The sequence below is a fragment of the Diadema antillarum genome, unplaced genomic scaffold, assembly GCF_040938485.1.
Source record: "Diadema antillarum isolate AM-2024a unplaced genomic scaffold, OU_Dant_1.0 scf00000099, whole genome shotgun sequence".
Taxonomy (NCBI): domain Eukaryota; kingdom Metazoa; phylum Echinodermata; class Echinoidea; order Diadematoida; family Diadematidae; genus Diadema; species Diadema antillarum.
In genome coordinates this window covers 1,081,807-1,106,119 of record NW_027270988.1, presented here as the reverse complement: position 1 = coordinate 1,106,119, position 24,313 = coordinate 1,081,807, and the positions used below count along the sequence as shown (strand labels likewise).

The following is a 24,313-nucleotide window of genomic DNA, read 5'->3' as shown; positions in this document are numbered from 1 at the left end:
TGCAAATGTAATGTATTCGTGAAAGCATCTGAAATAGAAAAAAGTTGAATTTGAATTTGTATTTTGAATAAAAAAAAGAATTGTGGGCAAGTCAAGATGACAGTCGTTGATTATTTTTTCTCAAACTTCAGGTACGTACAAGAATGGCTCGGCTGCATGTCAGTTGCCCGCTTGGTCGACATCAACCCTGCGACAGAGAAGTACCTCCTGCCAGAGCACCGTGCACCCTTCTTCACAAGAGGAACCGATGCACATAACCTCGCCCTGTTCTCTGATGCCATGCCCATGCTGTCTGGGGTGTACAGCAAACTGGCGGAGTGCCTCAAGAAAGATGGGCCATCCGGTGAGGCATGCTGGGAAGGCTGATAGGGAGGGGGTGGGGTAGTAGGGTAATAGTCTATATTATAAAATGGGTTCAAGAATGTAGCCAATTGGAAGCGCTGAAATGAGTCACGTGTGCGTGCATTATTTTCTTCAGGTAAGCACTAAGAAGAGTCTCTCTTCCACCTCCCTGGCCTGACGTACGTCACAATGTTTTACACTAGCAGTGCGCACTCAATCAGTTGTTACAAGTGCGTCACGCGCTACTATACGCGCTGTCAATCCTGTAAACAACTTCTAGTTCGGGCCGCGGGCTGCCACAACAGCCGGCGGCCTTTCTTGTGCATAACAGTACGTGGCGTACGTATACTCTTATGCGTACGTACAGTACTTATCAGTGTGCGGGATTTCCGAGTGCGACGTGCGTAAATGTTTGGGACGAACATCTTCGGACATCTTGACTTTTGAGCGAGTGCTACATGTAGCTGACTGGTATTGACCCACAAAGGTACGTGAATAATGCTGTTAGTTTTCGACCCATTTTATAAAACAAATGATGCACAGGATTATTTCGTGGCGTTAGTGAAGGTGCGGCTCACTCTCGAGTATTGACAACGGTTGCAAACATGCACTCGGCTGCGCCTCGTGCATGTCGCACCATTGTCAATACTCTCGAGCGCGCCGCACCTTCACTAACACACTCTATCCTGTGCATCATTAGTATATTAGGTCGATTTCATCTATTCATGTGATTTTTTCTCTCTCTCTGTCATGTCTGTTTGTGTGTGTGTATGTGTGTGTGTGTGTGTGTGTGTGTGTGCTTGTGAAAGATTAAACTACCCCAAGAGGGAAGTTTCATACCGAATTGCAATGTTGCACTTAGAGTTAACAATATAATGAGGTCTTATCTACCCTGGGTAGCCTCTTCAGTGTCGCCACTGCTCTACCATTGAGAGGGCCCTGCCATTATTATAACACTAGTGTTGCCAAGCACCCATTTATACACCTGGGTCGAGAGGGATATGGTGGGTAAAACGTTTTGAACAAGGATTTAAGCACTGGGCGGGATTTGAACTCGGGTCCTCCGATCTTGGGGTTCTTTTCCACTACGCCATTTGTAGGGCCCAGCGGATCTACTGCAAGAAATCACATGATGCATGAAAAGACCTCTGCATCATGATATGCAAACTGACAAACAAAAACAAAAACAAAAACAAAAACAAAAACAAAAAAAAAAAAAAAAACAAGAGATGTTTTCTATTGTCCCTGTGGCATACGTTGCATCCTTGTGTGTATTTGAAAATACCGTTGCCATGGTTTAATTGGAACTCTGATAAACACAAGAATACATCATGTTCACAGGATGATATCACTGCAGCATTTGCAGGGCACAATACTTCTACCACTTAAACATGTCCCAATTAGAAAGAAAAATAAATGAAATGAATAAACAGATTGCACATAATTGATGGATTGATGTGTTAGAGATAGATAATGGTCCACACTCTAAAATATCAGGGTCAGTCTGACCCGGAAAAGGGTCTGTTGGGGCCACACTCGGTTCTGGGTCAGATATGACCAGGAATGGGGTCAGATATGACCCCATTCAGAGTCATGAATTGGGTCAGGGTGACTCCATTCCGGGTCTTCATGACCAATTTCCAAGTCATTTTTGACCCGGAACGGAGTGTGACCCGAACGGACCCTTTTCGGGATCAGTTCTGACCGGGATTTTTCTAGTGCATTGATGTATTTTTTATCAATGATATTTCAAACATTTATTTACCCTTAAGAAAATCAGTACTGATTTCTCAACAAAAATTGTTTAATAGATAGACCAGCGACATAGATATTTCTCTTTAAAATCAAATTTCAAAATCAAATCCTGAAAATCTGCTAGATAGGCCGATAGTCTGCTTGTGCCCATAGACTTTGAAATCATTGTAATTATATTATGCCACCTTGGTGCAGTTATGACGCATAGTCTTATGCTGAAGCCACCTTTAAGCTTTATAACTTTGTATTTTAATCAAAATGACTGAGATATCCAAAAAAAAAAAAAGTCGAACAAAGAGATCCTTATAAAAAGCGTGGCCTGTCGCCTTTTATTATTATCATTTTGTTTCTATATCTGGGCCATATGAAAACCAATTCTCATCAAATAAATATTGAATTCTTCTAAAAATTACATGCTCTTTCATATTTCATAAGAGATTTCTCGTTATCTCACTTAAGAATGTTATCTTCCTCTCAACCAGTACTGTACAGTCCCTTTAATCATGGGGGTAAAGATAATTTATTACGCACGCCCCAAAGTCTGTAATAGCCTTCGTAATGACATAAGGGGGTGATGTGAAGTGACTCTTTAAAAGAAATCATCAGAATCTTTTTTATTTTGTCTTAATTTTGCTCTGTATTTATGCGTCTAGAGCAGTATGAAGAGAGGTTTTGGGGGCAATACAAGATGTAATTATATCATTATCATTGTTGACATTATTATTATCATTTTTGTTATTGATATCACTATTGTTACTTCTATCACCTTAATTAAAATTATCATTATAAAGAAAGATTCACAAAATCGTGCACATGGCCTGCGCCATGATTTCTGGTAAGTAACTACAAGATTAAATGTGTGTTTATTGTTTTCAGCCTTGACTACGGACTCTCCTTCGACTTCTGGATGGACGCAGTTTTCTTTTAATCAGACGGGTAATGCTGCAACCCATGAAATCTGTGGCTAATTTTCATGTATAGAATCATCCTGACTATATACACCTTATTTCTTGAAAAGTTTCAAACGAATGGGAAGGTCTGATATGTCAGTATTTCAAGTATAGAGCCAAACCATTTAATGCGTTATCTGTACATTATTCTCTATCAACATTGACTGCTGATTTGTTTTCGACTTTGAAATGAAAGGAGTTTTTTCCCCTTTATTTTCTTTATTTTCTTTTTTTTTAAATCAAGAAGGCAATGTAATTTCACTGCTTAATTTCAACCATTCAGGAAACTGAAATTACTCATTCCTTATCTTGAAAGCTTTAAAAACAGGAACGTGGTAAAACCTTTCGCCCTCAGAGTGCCACACAATAAAATGCGTAATTTGTGTTTATACTTATTACAGCCTTGACTACTGATTCGTCATCGAAATTAGACTGGACGCAGTCTACTACAAATCAAGAAGGTGATGTAAGATCTATGCATAATTTGTACTAAGAAGTTGGTAAATACACTCTTGATTTCTTTCCCTGTGGTCCCCTGGAATTTCCTCTTCTCTTTCTCTCTCTCTCTCTCTCTCTCTCTCTTTATATCTATCTGTCTACCTATCTATCTCTCTCTTAGCTCTTTACCTCGTTAAGGCATGCTTTCCCATTTTCTCACCGTATTCTCGTCAACACTTATTTTTTCCTTTTTAAACACACGCACAAACACGCAAACATTATTATAATATCATTTCTGTTATTCCCTTCCCCATTACAATGAAATCTGCAAGTTTAAACAAGATCTTTACAATCTAAATTAGATACAAAGTATCGATCAGAGACTTGGGAAAAATGATCCGTTCTTATTGCGACTATGTTGGAGGCAGCTAACATCTTTTCATGTTTTATTCTTCTCAATTACTGTATCAAATTTCCCTGTTATATACAAATTTGAAATAAACAATGAGCTACTTGATAACCGATTAACTTATGGCGTTTAGGCATTTGTAAATTTCACGGACTACTTATATTGTGCAGTCTATTAATTTCATACGTAGATATTTGATATCTGCACGTTTCCAACGTTAACATTAATTGTTGGATTAAAACGATCGCCTTTTTTATCTTGAAAGGGCGAGGGCGGGGGCTTTTTTGGGCCCCTTGACATTTTTCACATTAAATTCGTAACGAAAATATCTCGCACCGTGACGTTTCATGGCTTAATTTTTGAAGTCTTGCCCAACTTTTGAGACCAAATTTGCAACACTCGAGTACGCGGTTCTGTAGTTACGCAAATTTTGTACGTGCATGTCAGTCCCGAAATTGTTCACACGTGACTTCATGTAGAAATCCAATGTAAATTCTGTTTCTAGCCAAAATTCATAAATGTATAATCATTTCTACTTTAATGATTGAGATCAATTTGTTTATGATCGGAATAGTGTCGCCGATGACTAACGTCGAAAAAAAAACCCGATTAAAAACAAAATATCATTAACAATGAAGTGCGTATGAAATTTTGTAAAAATGAAAAGAAAAAAAGAAACAGCCTTATTTTTAAGGTATTTTCAATTAGAATCCTAAAAATAGTACATAGACCAAAAAGAAGCAAATTTTAATCTTTATTTACAGATGTACAGCATTTTCAGGATCTATACATAAACTAGCATGATTGATTTGTCAAAAATAAATTGAAATAATTGCGGATAATTCCCTTTTCAGTTTTGTAGATTACCTTGTGAATCACGTGCGTGCCAATTTTCCTAACGTCCACGCGGTTAAACGCCAAGATCTTGGAGGGGGGGGGGGGGGGGGGGCTCCCTCCTCCAGTCTTGCCAGGCATGAAAATAAGCCAGTCTTTTTAGGGTTAAGGTATTTTTGTCCTTTCATTGGCTGATTAATACATTTTGTGATGTTTAATCAAATAGCTTCTGTCTACTGTAAATCAAAATATCAATTCCCTAAACCAAATCATAATGAAAAATAACAAAATTCATTAGTGTTTTTGTGTGTGTGTGTGCCAGTACGTTTGAATACAGTAAAATTGGAACAGTTTTTTTTTTCCCTATACAGTTTCCACGGATATGCTTTCCACTGTACATTTGACAACACATGTCCGACCCGGCATAGGTACTGAGTCATTATACTTGCTTTCTTTATTAAAAAAAGAACAAAATAAAACGAAGTGACACAAACACAGACAAACGTACTGCAATTTTTTTTTTCTGGAAAAAATTGTTGTTGTAACCATCAATGTGTGACTGAATAAGACTTTTACTGTAATTTAAGAGTTGTATGGCATTAGTGTTTATTCTTCACATCTCCTATCAAATACATTCTGGAAAAGAATGGTGCTTGTGTGCTAGCACAAAATACATACACTTTAAGAACTCGGAACTGCTCTCAAAACTGGAAACTTTTTGCACACAGATGCTTATGATAACGATAATTACTCCATTAATCTCTTCTGATGAACAAAATAGCTACAAAGAAGTCTGTCGTTTTGAAAAAAAAAAAAGATGTTTAGGAAAAGAAGTCATGTGAAAAATAAACACTCTCTTCGATAATCCTATTTTGCAATACCAATTATGAAATAAATGTAATTTATATTTTTTTAATTTTGCTCGACGCTAGAAGTCATTTGCAGCTGATCTTTTTCTCAAGACGTACGTGACACCTGTCGAGCACGTGGCGCCTACATGCCTGTGCCCATGGCACAAGCTTACTCGTCAGGGCTCGCAGCAGCCGTCAGGGATCAGTGCGGAAAAAATGAATGGTTTTGGTTTGATTGCTCGTGTTGTTGGCCGTCCGGTCAGACGTCTTGGGTTCCGGAAGATCAAGGCACGGTTGGAGAGTGGCGGTGTCTTTACCCACTAGACGGTAACAGCGTTTCCCTCGCCAACCTGTGGGATTCCGGTACGTACACCGCGTTATCTTTAACCAGTATCTTCTTTCTTATTTCCCCTCCATTTTTTCCTCTTTCTGCCCCATCTACAGCAATCATGACGTTCCACAAACACAAACATGCGATAAGCACAATAGGATATATATTTTTTCTTTTCTCTTTTGTTTGCTTTCTTTTGTTTTGACTGGGGTGTGTTTGTGTCTGTGTTTGTGTGCGCAAGTGCTTTTGCAATCATTTTTATGAGGTAATCATTTAATTTGATGATCGAGTCTTTCAAGTTGCAATGAAAGGAAATGAAATGAAATTCACAATAAGAAGACAAGCTATTAGTCATTTAGATTAAATGTTCGTCGAGAGCATTCAATTTCGTTGGAATGCGAGGAAGCATCATCAATTCAATTTCTCACGTGAGCATTCGAGTTCGGAATCATTTCATTCAATTTAGCAGCGAGGGGTTGGCGACCGGGCAAACGCAAGTGCGAAGGACGGGGGGCTCGCAATGGTCTCGCATACGGCGGGAGGTGGACTCGCGCCTACACAGCGATTGAATGGGAGCCAGCTATATATACACACACGTGTGTGTGTGTATGAGTGTGTTTCTTAATTATAGGGCTTTTAGCAGGAAAAATCATGACGTGCTTTCTGAGTTTCTAGTCCATGTATGCTTAATTGCAAAAAAAAAAATGCGTTGAATTGATCAAAAATGTTTAACAACAGAAAATTAACAAAAATTAACAACAGATAACTCACTTGAGCATATAATTTAGGTAATGATTCATTACGATCAATGGAGTAACAAAGAAAAATCATAAACGCGAAGAAGTTCGCACAGGCACATGAGCTATTTTCCTATTAAAGTCTCAATCGTAAAAGGTTATTAGCCGTGTTATTTAGTCAAAAGCCCTTTGACAGAGCTTCAAAATTTGTTTTCCTACATTTTTTCTACACTTTCGCTTATTATATTTCATCCTGTTTTTTTTTTTCTGTCTTAGAAAAGCCACAAATATTGCGTGCACTTGTGTATGTGGGGAGTGCGGCCCTGTTGTTTGGCGGCCTCTGCACAGTATTATAACATTTAGTAATGCGGAGTTTGTGGGTTTTTTCCATTTGTTTAATCTCTTTTCAAAACAATATAGATCCCATGAGCATCCCATCTGGAGAAACCAGATACTTGGCATTATATATGGGGACTTCTTCTTACAAGTATTCTTTCACGACAACCTTTGCCTACACAGTGTGCGTCAAAGGCAGCGCATTGCAATATAGAGATTCGGCGCTGATCTACACCTATATAGATACCAAGTCTGTGTGGGAGTTGCCTGCTTCAGAGGAAATGGTTGAGTGCACATGTACTAAGGTATGGGAAAAATAAGAGTAGATTACCTTAAAAGCCTAAAAAAGCAAAATAACTGTTTTCACTTTTGACAACATTTGAACGTAGGGCCTATGGTTAATATGACTATTGACAGAATTACTGATTTTGAACGCTTTTGATGGTGTAGGCTTATTTCAATGTGTAAACATAAAGTAACAAACGCTTTTACAAAATGTGAAGGAAATAATACAAGAAAAACGAAACAGGTAAATCAAACAAGCAAAAAAAAAAGACAAACAGACAAAACAAAGCAGAATAAAAAAACAAACAAACACCAGAAACTACATGGAAGAGTTTTTTCCCTAACCTGATTCTCCGGTCTTCGACTGTATTGTTCAACTCCAATCAACATATCAAAAGCGTTCACTTTCTCTAAGGAAGCGAGCTCGTACATGTGTATAACTGCAGTTAGCTGCCTTCATGTAACACGGTGTTTTCAACCTATGAAGAGTTTCGAAAGAAAATTTGTAAAGTGTCTTTTTTTCAATTTGTTAGAACTGATAGATTTGTTTTTAGCTCTTTAATGGATAGAAAGGAAAAAAAGAAAACATCACTTGGAAGATGATGGGAGGAATGCAAACAGAACAAAATGTAGATATCACGTTACTAAATTATTTACCCATGGGTAACGAGCTGAATATTGTGTCACGCCTGATAAACCTGAAAATAGTCCCAGGATGAGGGTAACATTTCATTTCATAAGTGTCGGATGTTAACTGCAAATGTGTAGAAATTCAAAGGTTGTTCCAACGAATGTAAAAAAAAAATGAGGGTGATTAAATCACATGTTTTATCATGGACGACTGTACACTATTGTTGAATGCCTAAGTAAAGATAACTTTGAATTTCCTTTCATCTTGTTTAAGACTGTGATTATTAACTGTCTTTGTACTGGTGTACGTCAGCATTTTTCAAAGATTAAAAATTGTTAAAAGAAGAAGAGAAATAATTATGATAATACGATAATGATTATAGGTATGGTTCTTTGGCTCTGACTGAAAAAACACATTTTCAACATGACTCGACAATGTCGACATGTTCATTCTGCAGTTTTGTACAGTAACTTACAATCCATGGGCGTCACGGGGGGGGGGGGGGTGCGTTGGGTGCGAACGCACCCCCCTTCAGACCCTAAAAAAACCAAAACAAAACAAAACAAAACAAAACAAAACAAAAAAAAACCTTCAGTCTGCGAGCGACCTCAACGCCGGACCCTAAATAATAATTATTTTTTTATCTACTCTTTTTTTTTTTTGAAATTTTGCATCGGGGATAAAAAAAAAAAAAAATCATGGGCAAAAACAATTCGCACCCCTGGTTCGGGCAGCACTGATTTTATACATATCTACTAGTACAAGAGTATTCTACACAGTGTGTACTATTTAGATAGATTTTGGACATCCTTCCCATGCTTGGTCACTTCGACGCCATCTAGCTGGTCATACCTCCCCCAGTCATGAACATAAACCGACACCCTTGACTACCAGTGGCGTATCCAGGTGGAGGGGCACACCGGGCGCACCGGGCGTCCCCCCCCCCCCGCCCCCTCTCAATTTCCAAAGCGAAAAAGTATGCTACAAACGGCAGTTTTTGGACTGTAAAATGTCAAAATTTTCAAGCTCGCTCCCTCCGCTCGCTGGCATTTAGTCGTAATGCCATTCTCCTCAAGTTGCTGCCGGTAATTGCCGGCAGTTCCACCCGGTGCGCCCCCCCCCCCTTACTGCAAAAAAAAAATATAGCTACAAACGGCAGTTTTTGGACTGTAAAACGTCTCAATTTTCAAGCTCGCTCGCTCCGCTCGCTCGTATTTAAATTCTCGTAATGCGCCCGGTGCGCCCCCTTCATTTCGAAAGCAAAAAAGATATAGCTTCAAACGGCAGTTTTTGGACTGTAAAATATCAAAATTTTCAAGCTCGCTCGCATTTAATCTTTATGCAATTCCCCTGATGTTACTACCAGTAATTGTCTGCAGTTGCACCCGGTACGCCCCCCCCCCCTTAATTTCCAAATCGAAAAAATATAGCTACAAACAGCAGTTTTTCTACTGTAAAATGTAAAAATTTTCAAGCTCGCTCTCTTCGCTCGCTCGCATTGAATCGTTATGCAATTCACCTGATGTTGCTGCGAGTAATTGCCAGTAGTTGCGCCTGGTGGCATGCGCTCCACCCCCCCCCCCCCTTGATTTCCAAAGCGAAAAAATACGGCTAAGAACGGCAGTTTTTGGACTGTAAAATTTAAAATTTTCAAGCTCGCTCGCATTTAATCGTTATGCAATTCACCTGATGTTGCTGCCAGTAATTGCCAGCAGTTCCGCCCGGTGCGTCCCCCTCCCTTGATTTCAAAAGCGAAAAAATATGGTTAAGAACGGCAGCTTTTGGACTGTAAAATTTAAAAATTTCAAGCTCGCTCGCTCCGCTCGCTCTCATGTAATCGTTATGCTTTCCTGATATTGCTGCCAGTAGTTGCTAGGAGTTGCGCCCGATGCGCCCCCCTTAAATTCCAAAGCGAAAAAATATAGCAACAAACGGCAGGTTTGTTTTCCTGTAAAATGTCAAAATATTCAAGCTCGCTCGCATTTAATTGTTATGCCTTTCTCCTGATGTTGCTGCCAGTAATTGCCGGCAGTTGCGCCCGGTGCGCCCTCCCCCCTTTATTTCCAGAGCGAAAAAATATAGCTCCAAATGGTAGTTTTTTTACGGTAAAATGTCAAAATTTTCAAGCTCGCTCTCTTCGCTTACTCGCATTTAGTCATTATGCCATTCACCTAGGCCCTGTTGCATAAACCCCTTACCGCTGGACTTACCGCTCCTTTCTAGCGGTAAGTCTTCAAATTTGCGGTAAATTTTATAATCCTTGATGCTGATTGGCTGTGACGCCTAATTTTGACGGTAGTTACCATTGAAATTCAATGGTAAGTTTTATGCAACGGGCCACTGATGTTGCTGCCAGTAATTGCCAGCAGCTGCACCCGGTGCGCCCCCCCCCCTTAATTTCCAAAGCAAAAAAAAATATGGCTACAAACAGCAGTTTTGGGACTGTAAAATGTCCAAATTTTAAAGCTCGCTCGCTCCGCTCGCTCGCGTGTAATCGTTAAGCCATTCTCCCGATATTGCTGCCAGTAATTTGTCGTTTCACACCGTCATTCCATAATCCATTTATAGGGGGACAACCCCCTCCCACAACCTCCCCCCCCCCCCCCCTTGCTCGTTCCGCTTGTTCGGGCTCGGTCGGTTTCATGACATCAGTGTACGAATCATTGCTAGAAGTTTATTTGAATTATACCATTTATAGACAAATTGTTCAATAACAATTTACTTCAAAATGTACTGATACCTTAAACAAGTGGGACTGTTTCAAGTCGATAAAACACGTAAAATACCTGCATCAAATTGCACCATTTACAACATCAAAATGCAAAAAGTGCTCTTCCACACCCTCCCCCCTCCCTTGCTCGCTCCCTCGCATACTAACACCCCCCCCCCCCCCCAAGATGAAATCCTAGCTACGCCGGTGCCCTTTCCCCGCTTGGTTTCCCTCAAAAACAGTAAAAGTCTAGGGATTGAGAGCTTCCTATATTCCAAATGTCTGTCCAAAAAAAAAATCTCATTACATTAGGGTCAAAACGCACCCCAGTGAAAAAAAGCTGGTGACGCCCCTGCAATCTGATAGATATTTTCAAGCTTACATTTATTTGAGAACAGTTGAGGTTTACTGTGTTTGCTAAAAAAAAAAAGAGGTTTAACAGGAGAAAGTAAATATGACCGACAGACTTCCTAAGTATTCAAACCTTGAATGTTTCATAACTCTTTGTGAAGACACTATTCTGGCTAATGACGGATTCATATATTTTACTCTTGCAAAATATAGTTGTTTTTATGTGCAAATATACTTTTACAATCGTAGAAGCCTTAGCAAAATTAGAAACACACTTAAAGCTACGGTTCAAACTATCTAATCACTTTTCCCGCTACCACAATGTTTACGTAACAATGTCTTTCTTGTCACTCGATTGTAGACATAATCAACAGTATTCTTTTTTCATACAATCATTGCCTTTACATTTTTACTTACACGAACTCTTACACTGCCGTCTTAACAAACTTGTACTGAGATTAAACTTTAGCGTTTTAACTTTTGACTTTTCATACTAAAAAGAGATTTCGTTTTTTAATCCTAATAATACTATGATATAATGGCTAAATATTTCAAGTGCTATATTTGAATTACTTTCCATCGAAGATATGATAAAGTTGTTGTTTTTTAGGGAATTATTTCAGTATATTTATTGTTTTGATTCATAGACTATTGATAGAAAAGAGCAGCCTATCATTAAACGTATGACAGTATATATGAAATGGAACATTCCTTGTTTTTCATATCCAAATATTGGAAAGTACTTTATCGATCGAGTTAAAATTGTTTGATATTTTATTTTTGTGGAGTTCTTGACTGAAATTGATTGAATGCTATTGCACTACGTGGTCTCACTGTAGAGTTACTGTTAGAGTTTATGACATAGTATTGTATTGATTTATAATACATACTTTATAATACATATTCCCAAAGTGTAAACTTCTATTTTGTTTTTCAGACAATGTATACAATTTGTGTTTGGAATATTGTCAGCACTTTCTTAGACATCAATGTTTGTTCTTTCAGGCCAACGATGCACTCTATACCTGCTATTGTATTCTTTACTTCTTTTGTTTGATGTTTCTAGATTTCAATAAAATATTTACAGTGCCTTCAATCTATATGTCTATCTTTAATTCTATGTTGATATCACTGCCAAATACTTCATATGGACGAGATCATCTTTACTCACGCCGCAATCAGAACGACACATTCGGTAATCCTCGAAGTTGGGTATGGATGTCGAATTTGCATTTCAGCCAAGCTTAAAGTAAACCATTTACCCATGGGTAACGAGCTGAATATTGTGTCACGCCTGATAAACTAAATCTATGCCACTACTGTGAAAATATTCCAAGGAGGGCAAAGAAGAAAGATATATATAAGTTCAAAGCAAACTTAAGGAAGCACATTTTATTACAGTATACTTAAAATACGAACTAAAAACAAATAGTTTATATGACTAATGTTGGTCTCCCGATAGCAACATCGCATATCGTTCCCTCTTCCAGCAAACCAATTCTATTATTCTAAATTCCAGCCTATCTGCCCTTGTGTACTTTCAAGCACTTGCACACACACTCACCACCATCACACGTCAGAGTTTATTTTCCCCTTCTATCTTCGCAGCAGAATTTGTGTTGTTACGAATCTAGTACGTCCCTTCCTTTTCCTCGGGCCGGCCATCTTTTCAAGCAATGCTTAAAATGGCGGCCCTCTGCATAATCGCTTCTCAACTACAATTGTTATTGTAATCCATGCTGCATAGACATGCATACTGTATATTACATCATTAATTTCCTATTATATCGTTGTCTGTGCAAATCAAACAACTCTGTTTTAAATTCACTTTACATATTTCCCACATGTTCATGATTATTTAATGTATATATATTGATTTGCAGAAAATAAAGTATCTATCAAGCAAAAAAACGAAAGAATATATATATATATATATATATATATATATATATATATATATATATATATAATGTTATCCAGCTTTGGAGGAACATTATTTAATAATTAGCAGTAATGTTATGAAGAGCACAATGTTGATTGTGAGAAAAAAAAAGCCTCTTCCTGTTTCCAATGGTAGGCTGACAAAATGTCACGCATGGCTGAGCACATAAACTTTAAAGACAACAATGACAAATTGCACCTTTTCCAAGTTTGAGTGTCACATGACAGATGCAGATTTGTGTTTAGGATTTCCTCTAACATGTTATGGTCCATAACCTATAAAAGGCTACCTGTCCGTCAATGTAGTCACTCCCTCAAAGGCTAACCCACACAGTCCATTTTTTCCATATATTTAAAAGACAGTTTAAAGATGATGTTAAGTCAATATGTGCCTGAATAGAGCATGTTGCTATTTTTATCTTTTTTTTTTACGTCTACAGTGAAAGTAAGGGCTCGGAACTAAACGTACTCAACAAACATGAACATTACATACTCATAAATCTTTTCCACGCAAACGCTTCACATTTCGCACAATACACTGCTGCACTTCTTTCTTCTTCTTTTTTTCTCCTTATTCTTCTCTCTCTCTCTCTCTCTCTCTCTCTCTCTCTCTCTCTCTCATTCTCTTTCTTTATAGCCACTCAGTGAGTGGTGACTTGAATATCATAATCTTAGTATGTCGCTTTGTTTAGACAATCATTTCTGAAGTCATATGTAATTACATAACAAGTAGGCATTATTTTATGCACATACATTTTGTATATTTATGCAAACAAAGCATCCGGTGTATCAGTGGTCCAAAAGACAAATTAAGCAACTCTGGATATACAGAAATACAGGAGACCATCATCATAAGCAAATTCTTGACGAGGAGAAAGGCCTCAGAAATAATTGTGCAAACAATACGACATAATAAGAATATTTCAACTCATCTCCGCTCAGTATAGTGTAAATCGCTTTTGAAAGTCCCATTAGATGGCGGCCGCCCTTCATCGGTAACCCCTTGGTGTGCGTGCGCCAACCTATCCAGTTCTGGGTAGAGCTGATCACTGTCTAAAAAGGGTCCAGAGTGTTTTGATTTTTTTTGTGTGTGTGTGCGTATGTGTGTGTGTGTGTGTGTGTGTGTGTGCTATTTTAGCATAATTTCCGCTTCCCTCTTGAGGATTATTGTTTTCTTTATTTTCGCTGGCCACACTTCACATGGTAAAACAAGCGTGTGGTATAGTATGCGACTGTTGTACGTAGTTACCGTCGTATCACATATTGAAGTGAAGCTGGTGTGTGAGATATTGCGTTGCACTTTAGAATCTAGGAACAGTTCATCAAGTCACCGTGAAAATGTCGGTTGCTCGGCAGTTGGGCCTCTCTCTTCGGCCTCTTCTGGCATCGAAGACGACTCGGGTGATATCACTGTCGTCATATCACAAACATGTGAGTAGAATCTGCACCCCAAACCACGGTCATACAGAATCGGTGGTGTCTCGTAGGAAAGTATGGGCTCAAACATGTACCAAGTAAAGGGAATAATGATTACTCCTTGAAAGGTTATCCATACTCACCGTGAACTGGTAGAAAAGGAGAAGCATATGTTTGAACACATTTTGCAGAATAAGTCAAGTATTTATGATAGAAAGAAAGCAAATCATTCGTCAATAACAATGTAGGGTTGTCCACGAGGGGTTTGCGAATATCGCTGGGACATGCTTGAAAAGCCAGCGACATAGTGTTTGACACGCCCCAAATTTGGGATCTAATTAAGGGGATGGTACAGCTTTGGTTGAGATGGGGCTTCAAGTTCCAAACTTCTTTTGATGACAATTCTTTGAGATAATGAGAAACCTTTTATGAAATGTTAAAGAGCATGCAATTCTAAGGAATTAAAAGTTTTATATGATGAAAATTCGTTATGAAATTGCTGAGATATCCAAACAAAGCAATCCTAATAAAAGGTGGGACCCACCTTTTATTCAGATGGTTTTGTTTTACTTTGTATTTGAAATTCTCAGCCATTTCAAAGCCGACTTTCATCACATAAACTATAAATTCCTTTTTGCATTGTATGCTTTTTAACATTTCATAAAGTGGTTTCAAAGTATCAAAAAGGTAAAAACTGAATCCTTATCTCAATCAATACTATACCATGCCTTAAAACGTTAAAGTGAAGCATGTGAGGAAAAAAAACTACGTAAAACTTGGGAAACGCCAAACTTGTAAAAAACTACCAGACAGAGATCTACATTCCCTTTCATAAAACGCTTTACAGAAGTTCCTGCGAAAATTTTCGCAATGATAATCAGAACGATTTTGATACCTACAGAAAAATTATTGAATTCCCTTTATAGAATGATACCCTATCGTTATGATTAATAAATTCGTATAGATGGCATTGTTTCAAAATTTCGGATAAAGTCTAAATTGTTTAATAGTTGCAAAAATTAATACTAGCAGTGCCCCGTCGTAAAGAGTCAATGAAGAAGAATCAATGATGGTCTTTTGTATGCCTGGTTTATGACTTGCGTTCTTAGCTGGTCAGCCAGAAATGTTAGTTTCAAGAGAATGTTGAATTCAACGTTCAAGCTATAGGTGGGGCCTTGCCAGGCAAGGTTGATTGCTCATTTTGAATTTTATCAATCAAGCCGCGCGTAAGCAATTTTCGAAAAGGCCAGCGCCATGTAGGGCATTTCGACGCTGGTATGCTTCAGGAAGACCTGGTTGAGAGACTAGGTGTAAGTCGTGAGACCATTAACATGACTTTGTTGTGTGAATGTGGTGAAGGCTCTGTGATATTGTATGGTTGGAGTCCTGTTGTTAAATGTCCATTAAAGTTTATATGCGCATGCCCACGTTTGTTTGAATCAATGTTAATGTTGACCTTAAAAGGCATAGCCGACATTTACATTTTAAAGTGAATTAGTGTTCTTTCAAGTTTGTTGTATTAAATGTGTAGGCTCTTAGTGGTAATTCCTCCATTTTGCTTGAGTACTTTGGGAAGTTTTGCTCTTTCGCTTTGCATTAATCATAGAACGACTGGGTTGGTACGTCCTGATTTGTTTGCACAGACGTTTAGCTCGAATGATAATGATTGTCGTGTTTCTGAGTGCTCGACAAAGGACCAAATGATTTAAAATGTGGTAGCTGGTGTAAAAAGCAGCTTGCTTTCTTCTCCTCGTCTGTCGACCCCCTCCCCCCCCCCCCCGCCAACATGAATGATGAACAAGAAAGAAAATTTTCTGCTCCCAGCTAGGAAACAAAGACCATGTTTCACACTGACAAATAAAAATGAAACAACGATAATGAACACTGTCTTTTGCCAAAAAAGGGGGAAAAATCCACCACATGGTGCCAGACTAGGGAGGTGAGGGAGGGAGTCTTCTAGATAAAAGAAAACCTCCAACGCGCATTCCTCAATTTCCAAACAAAGCGTAGAGAATAATACCGTATTCACATTGGTACTTGAATCTCTGCTAAAGGGTTGAATTCACAGAGCAATAGAGCAATTTGCGAAGGATTTGAATGTCGAAAAACATGAAAAAGTCTAACATTCGTAGTAGTTTTTCTCGGAATGTGTTCCGACCAATGGAGCCGAAACCATTCTTGCGCAGTTTGTGCGTATAGTTCTTACGACGTATGGGCAAATGTGGCTCATGCCATTGCTGAACTACGGTCATTCTCATCATACGAAGATGACGCAACTTAAATGGGAACAACGCCAATTTTCAATAATCATCCAGGGATTTTTTTTCCCCAAGGAGAGCTGATAGTTGTCTTGAGTGGAAGTATATCGCTTTTCTTTATTCTTTCTCGTTCTTTCGTTTCTCTCTGTTGATTGTTGGTTTTATGTATGCATACACGCTAGTTGTGAGTGTGTGTTCCGAATCCTTTTATGAGGACCATTATACCAACACAAACATCTGCTTGCTGTACATATAAATGTGGCGTACCATAGAGTCATTTCAAGTGTGTTTTTCTATACTTCTGTTTTTAAGATTATTGGTGCCATTTCGATGTGTAGATGTATGTCTTTGTAGAAAGATGTAGAAAGCCTAATAAATGAAATGAAACGAAATAATATGAAATGAAATAAAATAAAATAGAATAAAATGAAATGAAATGAAAAGAAATTTATGAAATGGAATGAAGTCAGACACCTCGGTCATGAGCTTTATAGAGGTCAGACGTCATGTTAGTCAGACCGCAGCACGTATACGGTATATAGTGAGCAGTACGTTTCACGTTTATCATACTTTTTCGTTTCGCAAATCCTCGCTTCAACGAGAATTTTGCGAAAAAGAGGAAGGGACTTACAAATTGTGAGGTCAAACAGAATGTGCGTACAGGACATGGGGAAGAATGGTAACGTGATTTGATGTCTGAGAAACGCTCTTTCGTTTCGGAGAAAGTAAGCAATGAAGTTTGAGCAATTTTCGGACTTTTTTTGTTGTCATGGATTTGATTGATTTTCTTCTCTCCGTGGACCTGACCCGTGCCAAAAAAGACGAAAAAAAAATTACTTTTGTTTATGAGTTGGGATTGACGAAAAGCTGTCAAAAATTGTGGAAAAATTAAAGTCGCATGGTTTTAAAGGGATTTCAATAGGTTCACAGTGCAACAGAAATCAGAGTTTACCGGAAATTGCTCGAATGTTTTGTACATGTGGTGGGAAATCTTTCTTTTTTCTTTTACTGGCGAGCTGTTCTTTCACTCCGCATTCATTCCCTGTTTGTTTCACGTATTACGTGCCCAGGCTTCACAACATTTCTAGCCTTATTCTGCCGCAGATTTGATAGCGATAACTCTATACAATTATGTGTATGTTAAGGGTATATCATATACACGAATGTACATGTATCTGTATTGCTTCCCCCATTATTTTGTATGGTATTTCATGATGTGAGTAATAGTTACTTGCGAGGTTTCATGGCAATGCTATGACCTTAATTGTTACATAAGTATATGTACCAAGATTACATAGGTATACCTATAAAATGAATGTGCAGATTTGATTTGACTTGTTATTTTGTTTTCAATATCCAATGATATTGCTGGTTAGTGGAGGTCTTGTTGATGAGAAGTGAAATTTGGGTGAAATGCTGACGGATTGAATTCAGTTGAACAGGAATCACGCGACTTGTATAATCCGTTTTTGCAAAAAGTCCCTATTGTGGGAGGGAGTATCCCCTCCAACATCCCCCCCTCTCGGTCGCTTCTCTCCCTCGCCAAGAATCTCACACTGTCACTTTTTTATCATCCCTGTCCTTTGTACTTTTCGTCTTCTCCTTCTTTTCTCATGTTCATCTCCACCTCCATCATCATCTATTCCTTCTCCCTCATTCTGCAGCCTCAGATCGACTACTCCTCGTTCAAGCTTTCCTCTCCCGGAGGAGAACTCAAACCAAGGTACGATGTTGTGGTCGTCGGGTCTGGCTACGGCGGCTCTGTAGCTGCCTGCCGGGCGAGTCGGGCAAGCAAGTCTGTGTGCGTCCTGGAACGGGGGAAGGAGTGGCTCCCGGGGGACTTTCCTGAAACAACACTGAAGTCACTGAGGGAAATTCAGCTTACGGCCGGTGGTCATCAACAGTTGATTGGTAAATTGCAGTTGCATGTCTGTATGTGTGTGTGTGTGTGTGTGTGTGTGTGTGTGCGTGTGTATATGTGTGTGTCTTGAAAGAGCGTGCACTATGTGTCTTAATATTTTTTTTCTTTTCAGTTTACATAAGTGTATATGTGTGTATAGTGTGTGGGTGTGGGTGTGTGGGTGTGGGTGTGTGTGTGTGCGTGCGTGCGTGTGTGTGTGTGTGTGTGTGTGTGTGTGTGACTGGGTGTGTATAAGTGCCTCTTGTTCTGGAGCAGGCCCTGTTACGTTTATCATTATTTGCCCAATTCCTACCTAGAGAAGAAAGAGTTTGTCCTGGTGACATTGGTATCATTTCAAGATAGTGTTTGAACATGCATTGTGATATGGAAGGGGTATGGCCTGGGGTTAGGGAAATCCAAGCAGTACCATGAGTGTGATGGTATTCACATAATTATACGCTTGATAGCCTAAGGGGCAGTACTCTTGCCATCATCAGCCAGTTGGAAGTTTGCTAACAAATGTTTGCTTTGTATTTTATTGTGTGATATCGACCTATATAATTATAAAAGTGCTTGAAAATTACAGATTTGAGAAGTATATTCCTCCCCCTAGAAAAAGTGCACTGCATTCAGAAAAATATTATGGATGGCTAAAGGTTCCCTTTTTCGTATAGTATGGCGTTGTTTCCCCGGTGAACTCAAGCCTTTTTGTAAAGACTGTAAAAATTTTGTTGTGCCGTCATTTGTGCGTTTTGGCTTTCTCTTTTCTTTTCATTGTTGATTTCTGGGGACTATTCAAAATTCCGCCTTCACAGACACTCAATAAACACATGCAGTTTTTCAAAAACAAGGAACTGGATATCAAGGCAATATCACATCCCAAATATAACATGCCGTACACTTTTTCTTGAAAGTTGGGACACTAAAAGCATATATATATATATATATATAAGTAACAAAGCTGCAACAAAGTTCATGCTGTATTCACCAACGGTTTATTTCTTCACACAAATTTTCGGGCGTCTCGCCGCCCTTTCTCAAGTGTTGATACTGAGAGAACAATAACAAAACTAAGCCATAACAATATATTGCAACCGTGTTACTAAGGATGCGCGCTTTAACGCATCCATGCTAGGCATCCTAACACCCAGCGCGCATCCTGGCAACAGTACAATGTTACGTCATAATGAAATTACAATGAGTATAAAGCATACATGAAAAAACTTGGCACGACTGATACAGAAGTAATTCCTCTGAATACGCAGCTGCGGTGGTAATGTAAAAGCAGTGCATTATTTCTTTCAAAATTCAACATACACATAAATTAACTTTAATTCTAGTGTATAGATAATCTTTACATAATCTGAAATTATCATGATCAATATAAACATTCGATTTTTTTAAATCAAACTGAATCGTCACACTGATGGTTATGCAAAATATGTGCAAGCAGTTTACCATTCCTTTCAAACTTCAGCATACACATACATTAACTTCCAAATTCTGGTGAGTAGATAGTCTTTAAATAATCTGAAACTATAGCATGAATATGAAATACGTGAAAAATCATATTTTTCTTCTTTTGATTAAATAGATACGTCACAATACGTCTCGGAGTGGAAAAAAGACTGGTTCCAAGAAATGGTTAAAAGGAGCGTCAGCATTATATCACTCAAGCAATATAATGATAAGATCTATTGCAGCCTAACCGAACCGAACCGAACCGAACTCCGCGCGGCAACCAGGTGCCCAGAATCAGAGGCAGTGGCAGAGGAAGAAGAAGCGTCGCAACCTAGGCCGACGAGGAAACTAGTCTATCAAAAGCGACGCCCTGCTGTCCCCAGCGGAAGAAACCCCTTCATCGACTCGTTTGTGAGCAATGTGGAGAGACACCTCGACAAGCTGCTGAAGGAGACTGAACGGGAACCCTCATCGAACATATCACGGAAGCAGCAAGACGCCATCCGATCCCTGCGTGACAACGCTGACATCACGATTAAGCCTGCTGACAAAGGGGGAGCCGTCACCATCCAGGATACAGCGGACTACATCAACGAGGCGGAAAGACAACTGTCCGACACTAGATTCTACAAGAAGCTTGACAGTGACCCTACGAGCTTGTTCACGAAGGAAGCTGAGACTCTTTGTAATAACCTGAAACACATCGATAAGAGAGAAGCGAAACAACTTGTACCAAGTAAGCCGGTAACTAGTAGATTTTACACATTACCTAAGATCCATAAACTTCCGACGATGGTAGCAAATGCCACTGACAAAAATGCTGAAGATTTGGAAACTTCCGAAATTACTGAGTTATCGAGAGAACATAAGATCATTCCGCCTGGACGGCCAATTGTTTCCAGTGTAGGTTCACTTACTGAACCGATGTCAGCTTTCATTGACAAGTATCTACAAGGGGTCTTACATAACGTCGAGAGCTATGTAAAAGATACCAATGATTTTCTTAATAGACTCGACAACATTCAGCTTCCTCCAAATTGCACTCTAGTCACTTTGGATGTCGTCAGTCTGTACACGAACATTCCTCACTCCGATGGGGTTAATGCATTGCGTAGATTTTTGACCAAACACGACCCTTCTTCTGACATGCCCATAGAAGACATTTGTCGTCTTGCCCAGTTCATCTTGAAACATAATTACTTCACATTTGATGATGAATGCTTTCTACAAACTCAGGGTACTGCCATGGGTACTAAATTTGCGCCAGCGTATGCCAGTATTTTTATGGCCGTACTCGAGGAAGAATTCCTCTCGAAAGAAACTCTAAAACCTAGCATGTTCGTCCGCTACATTGACGACATTTTTCTCATTTGGCCCCATTCTGACGAACAGCTGTCGGAGTTCCACTCCAAGCTCAACATGGTTCATCCCGACATCAAATTTACTATGGACAGCTCTAGGTCAGAAGTACACTTTCTTGATGTGACTATCCGCAAAGAAGGAGGGAAGCTGAACACGTCTGTTTACCACAAACCTACAGACAGACAGACGTATCTTAAGTACAACAGCTTCCATCCTAATCATATTAAGAGGTCAATTGTGTACAGTCAAATGCTCCGCTACAGACGAATCATTTCTGATCACAAGGAATTTCTGGATGCGTCTTTGAAGCTGGGGCAAAAATTCGTTGCAGCGGGGTACCCGTTAGACATTGTGCAAGCAGGTAGGGACCGCGCGATAGCAAAAAGACGCTCATCCTTACTACATCATGATAATCTGAAACCCAAAGACTCACACACACGCAAAGTCTTTGTAACAACATATCATCCCACATCACAACAGTTCATGAAGGAAGTGAGGAAAGAATGGCCTACTCTCAAACAAGTCCAATCGGTAGCTCCCGAGTTAACAGCACGTCCCTTACATGCACAACGACAGCCACGCAACCTGAAGAGTTTGCTTACACGATCTCGAGTCAACAGAACAATCAATCCTACTGGAAATCATAAATGTGGAAACAAACGATGTCAAATATGCGCTCACCTAATCACAGATACAGATATCACACTTGGCTCCGGCCACACCCTCCATCCGACGTCAGGGGACTGCAACAGCAAGAATGTAGTATACAGCCTTACATGCAAGCAATGTCCCCTGGCTGTCTACATCGGAGAAACAACAAATTTTAGACAACGTTTCAACAATCACAAAAGCACAATCATTAGAAGTCAAACACAACATCCAGTCGCACAACACTTCAACAAACCAAATCACACACTAACAGATCTGCAATGTTGCATTTTATACAAGGACATGGAAGCATTTGAAGAAAGACACGTGAAAGAACTAAAAACAATCATCCGCACACGAAGCTTCCAGGGACAGGGCATGAACATAGATCTATCATGGCTCACGAACTACACTTTTTACAAGTAGGTGCGCCGCTTATTGTTGTATGTTCTCCCGTTTACCCCGCTGCAATAGATCTTATCATTATATTGCTTGAGTGATATAATGCTGACGCTCCTTTTAACCATTTCTTGGAACCAGTCTTTTTTCCACTCCGAGACGTATTGTGACGTATCTATTTAATCAAAAGAAGAAAAATATGATTTTTCACGTATTTCATATTCATGCTATAGTTTCAGATTATTTAAAGACTATCTACTCACCAGAATTTGGAAGTTAATGTATGTGTATGCTGAAGTTTGAAAGGAATGGTAAACTGCTTGCACATATTTTGCATAACCATCAGTGTGACGATTCAGTTTGATTTAAAAAAATCGAATGTTTATATTGATCATGATAATTTCAGATTATGTAAAGATTATCTATACACTAGAATTAAAGTTAATTTATGTGTATGTTGAATTTTGAAAGAAATAATGCACTGCTTTTACATTACCACCGCAGCTGCGTATTCAGAGGAATTACTTCTGTATCAGTCGTGCCAAGTTTTTTCATGTATGCTTTATACTCATTGTAATTTCATTATGACGTAACATTGTACTGTTGCCAGGATGCGCGCTGGGTGTTAGGATGCCTAGCATGGATGCGTTAAAGCGCGCATCCTTAGTAACACGGTTGCAATATATTGTTATGGCTTAGTTTTGTTATTGTTCTCTCAGTATCAACACTTGAGAAAGGGCGGCGAGACGCCCGAAAATTTGTGTGAAGAAATAAACCGTTGGTGAATACAGCATGAACTTTGTTGCAGCTTTGTTACTTATCTTTTTATCTTGCCAACACGTGGACTACCTTATCAACATATATATATATATATATATACAAATATCTTCTTCTTTAGACGTGGATATTGATTTTTCAAATTATTCACGAAACATTTGAAGAATTTAGATTTTGTTCTTGTTGTGCTAGCTTATTGCATTTCTCGTTATCCTAGTATGACATTTTCACGACATCTGTAGCCAGTCCTTGCATTTACTCTGCGGCGTCGATACGTTTTCACGATTGGATGGGGGAGGGGGCAAAACTTGGAGTTGGAATATATGTGCGAGAGAGCAGAGCTACCGAGGGGGAGGGTGTCTGAGGGGGTACCTAACCTCCCACATGAGGGAGATTTTGCATTTGTAGACCTGAAATTCAGCGATCTGATGAAAACTTTTGGTGACATTTTTGGATTTCTTTTTCCTATCAAAAGAGTAAGAAAAACAAATAGCCCTATCCACAGATAATAATGAATGACTAAATCGCGGTATCTCAGCTCTTGTCCCGCGTTTGCGACATCATTGTGTAGGCCTTTAAAGTGATACATGAATGTTGACAGGGGGAGGGGGATGGTGTGGGAGGGGCTACCTACGACGGAGCTTTTGCATTTATAGGATTGAAATACATGTAGAATGATCTGATGCACATTTTTGTGGAATATTCGGAAAGTTGTCAGTCCCCAAAGTGTGCCTGGCCTAATTCTTTGGAACCGAGCGTGGGAAAGGTTTGATGAAATACTATACAAACGTGTATTTAGAAATGTGTTAATCTCCCAAGTGTACTAAGTATACTAAGCGAGGGAAATTTTGCATTTACATACTTGAAATTCAACGATCTGTTGCACAACGGGTGAAATATTAACTTGGACATTTTTCTATCATAAAAAGTAAGAAAATTTCCCCCATTTCGGGGACAAAATGACGCGTTTGCTTCCCTTGTCCTCCAGGATCGACGCCCCAGCATCTGAAGGAGCTTTCTACACTTTTAGAATTCAAAGGAAATATCTCGTTAAAACATTTTTTTTTTTTTTGAAGACGGGAATCCCGAACGTGTAATAAATTTATGGAGAGAAACCAAGAGGGAGAAAGGGTTAATTGAAATGAGATATTCCGACGGAACTTTTGATTTAAAAAAATGAAGTGACAGATC

At 39.1% G+C, this 24,313-nt stretch overlaps 1 protein-coding gene across 1 annotated transcript in view; it reads left to right on the top strand.

Moving 5' to 3' along the window:
* LOC139718765 (cholesterol oxidase-like) overlaps positions 1-24,313 on the top strand; it is a 46,767-nt gene that overhangs the window by 15,294 nt on the left and 7,160 nt on the right. Inside the window, exons 3-4 of the mRNA XM_071630230.1 lie at positions 132-348; positions 18,240-18,486. Of these exons, the coding sequence (XP_071486331.1) occupies positions 132-348; positions 18,240-18,486 (464 nt within the window). The remainder of the gene's footprint in view (positions 1-131; positions 349-18,239; positions 18,487-24,313) is intronic.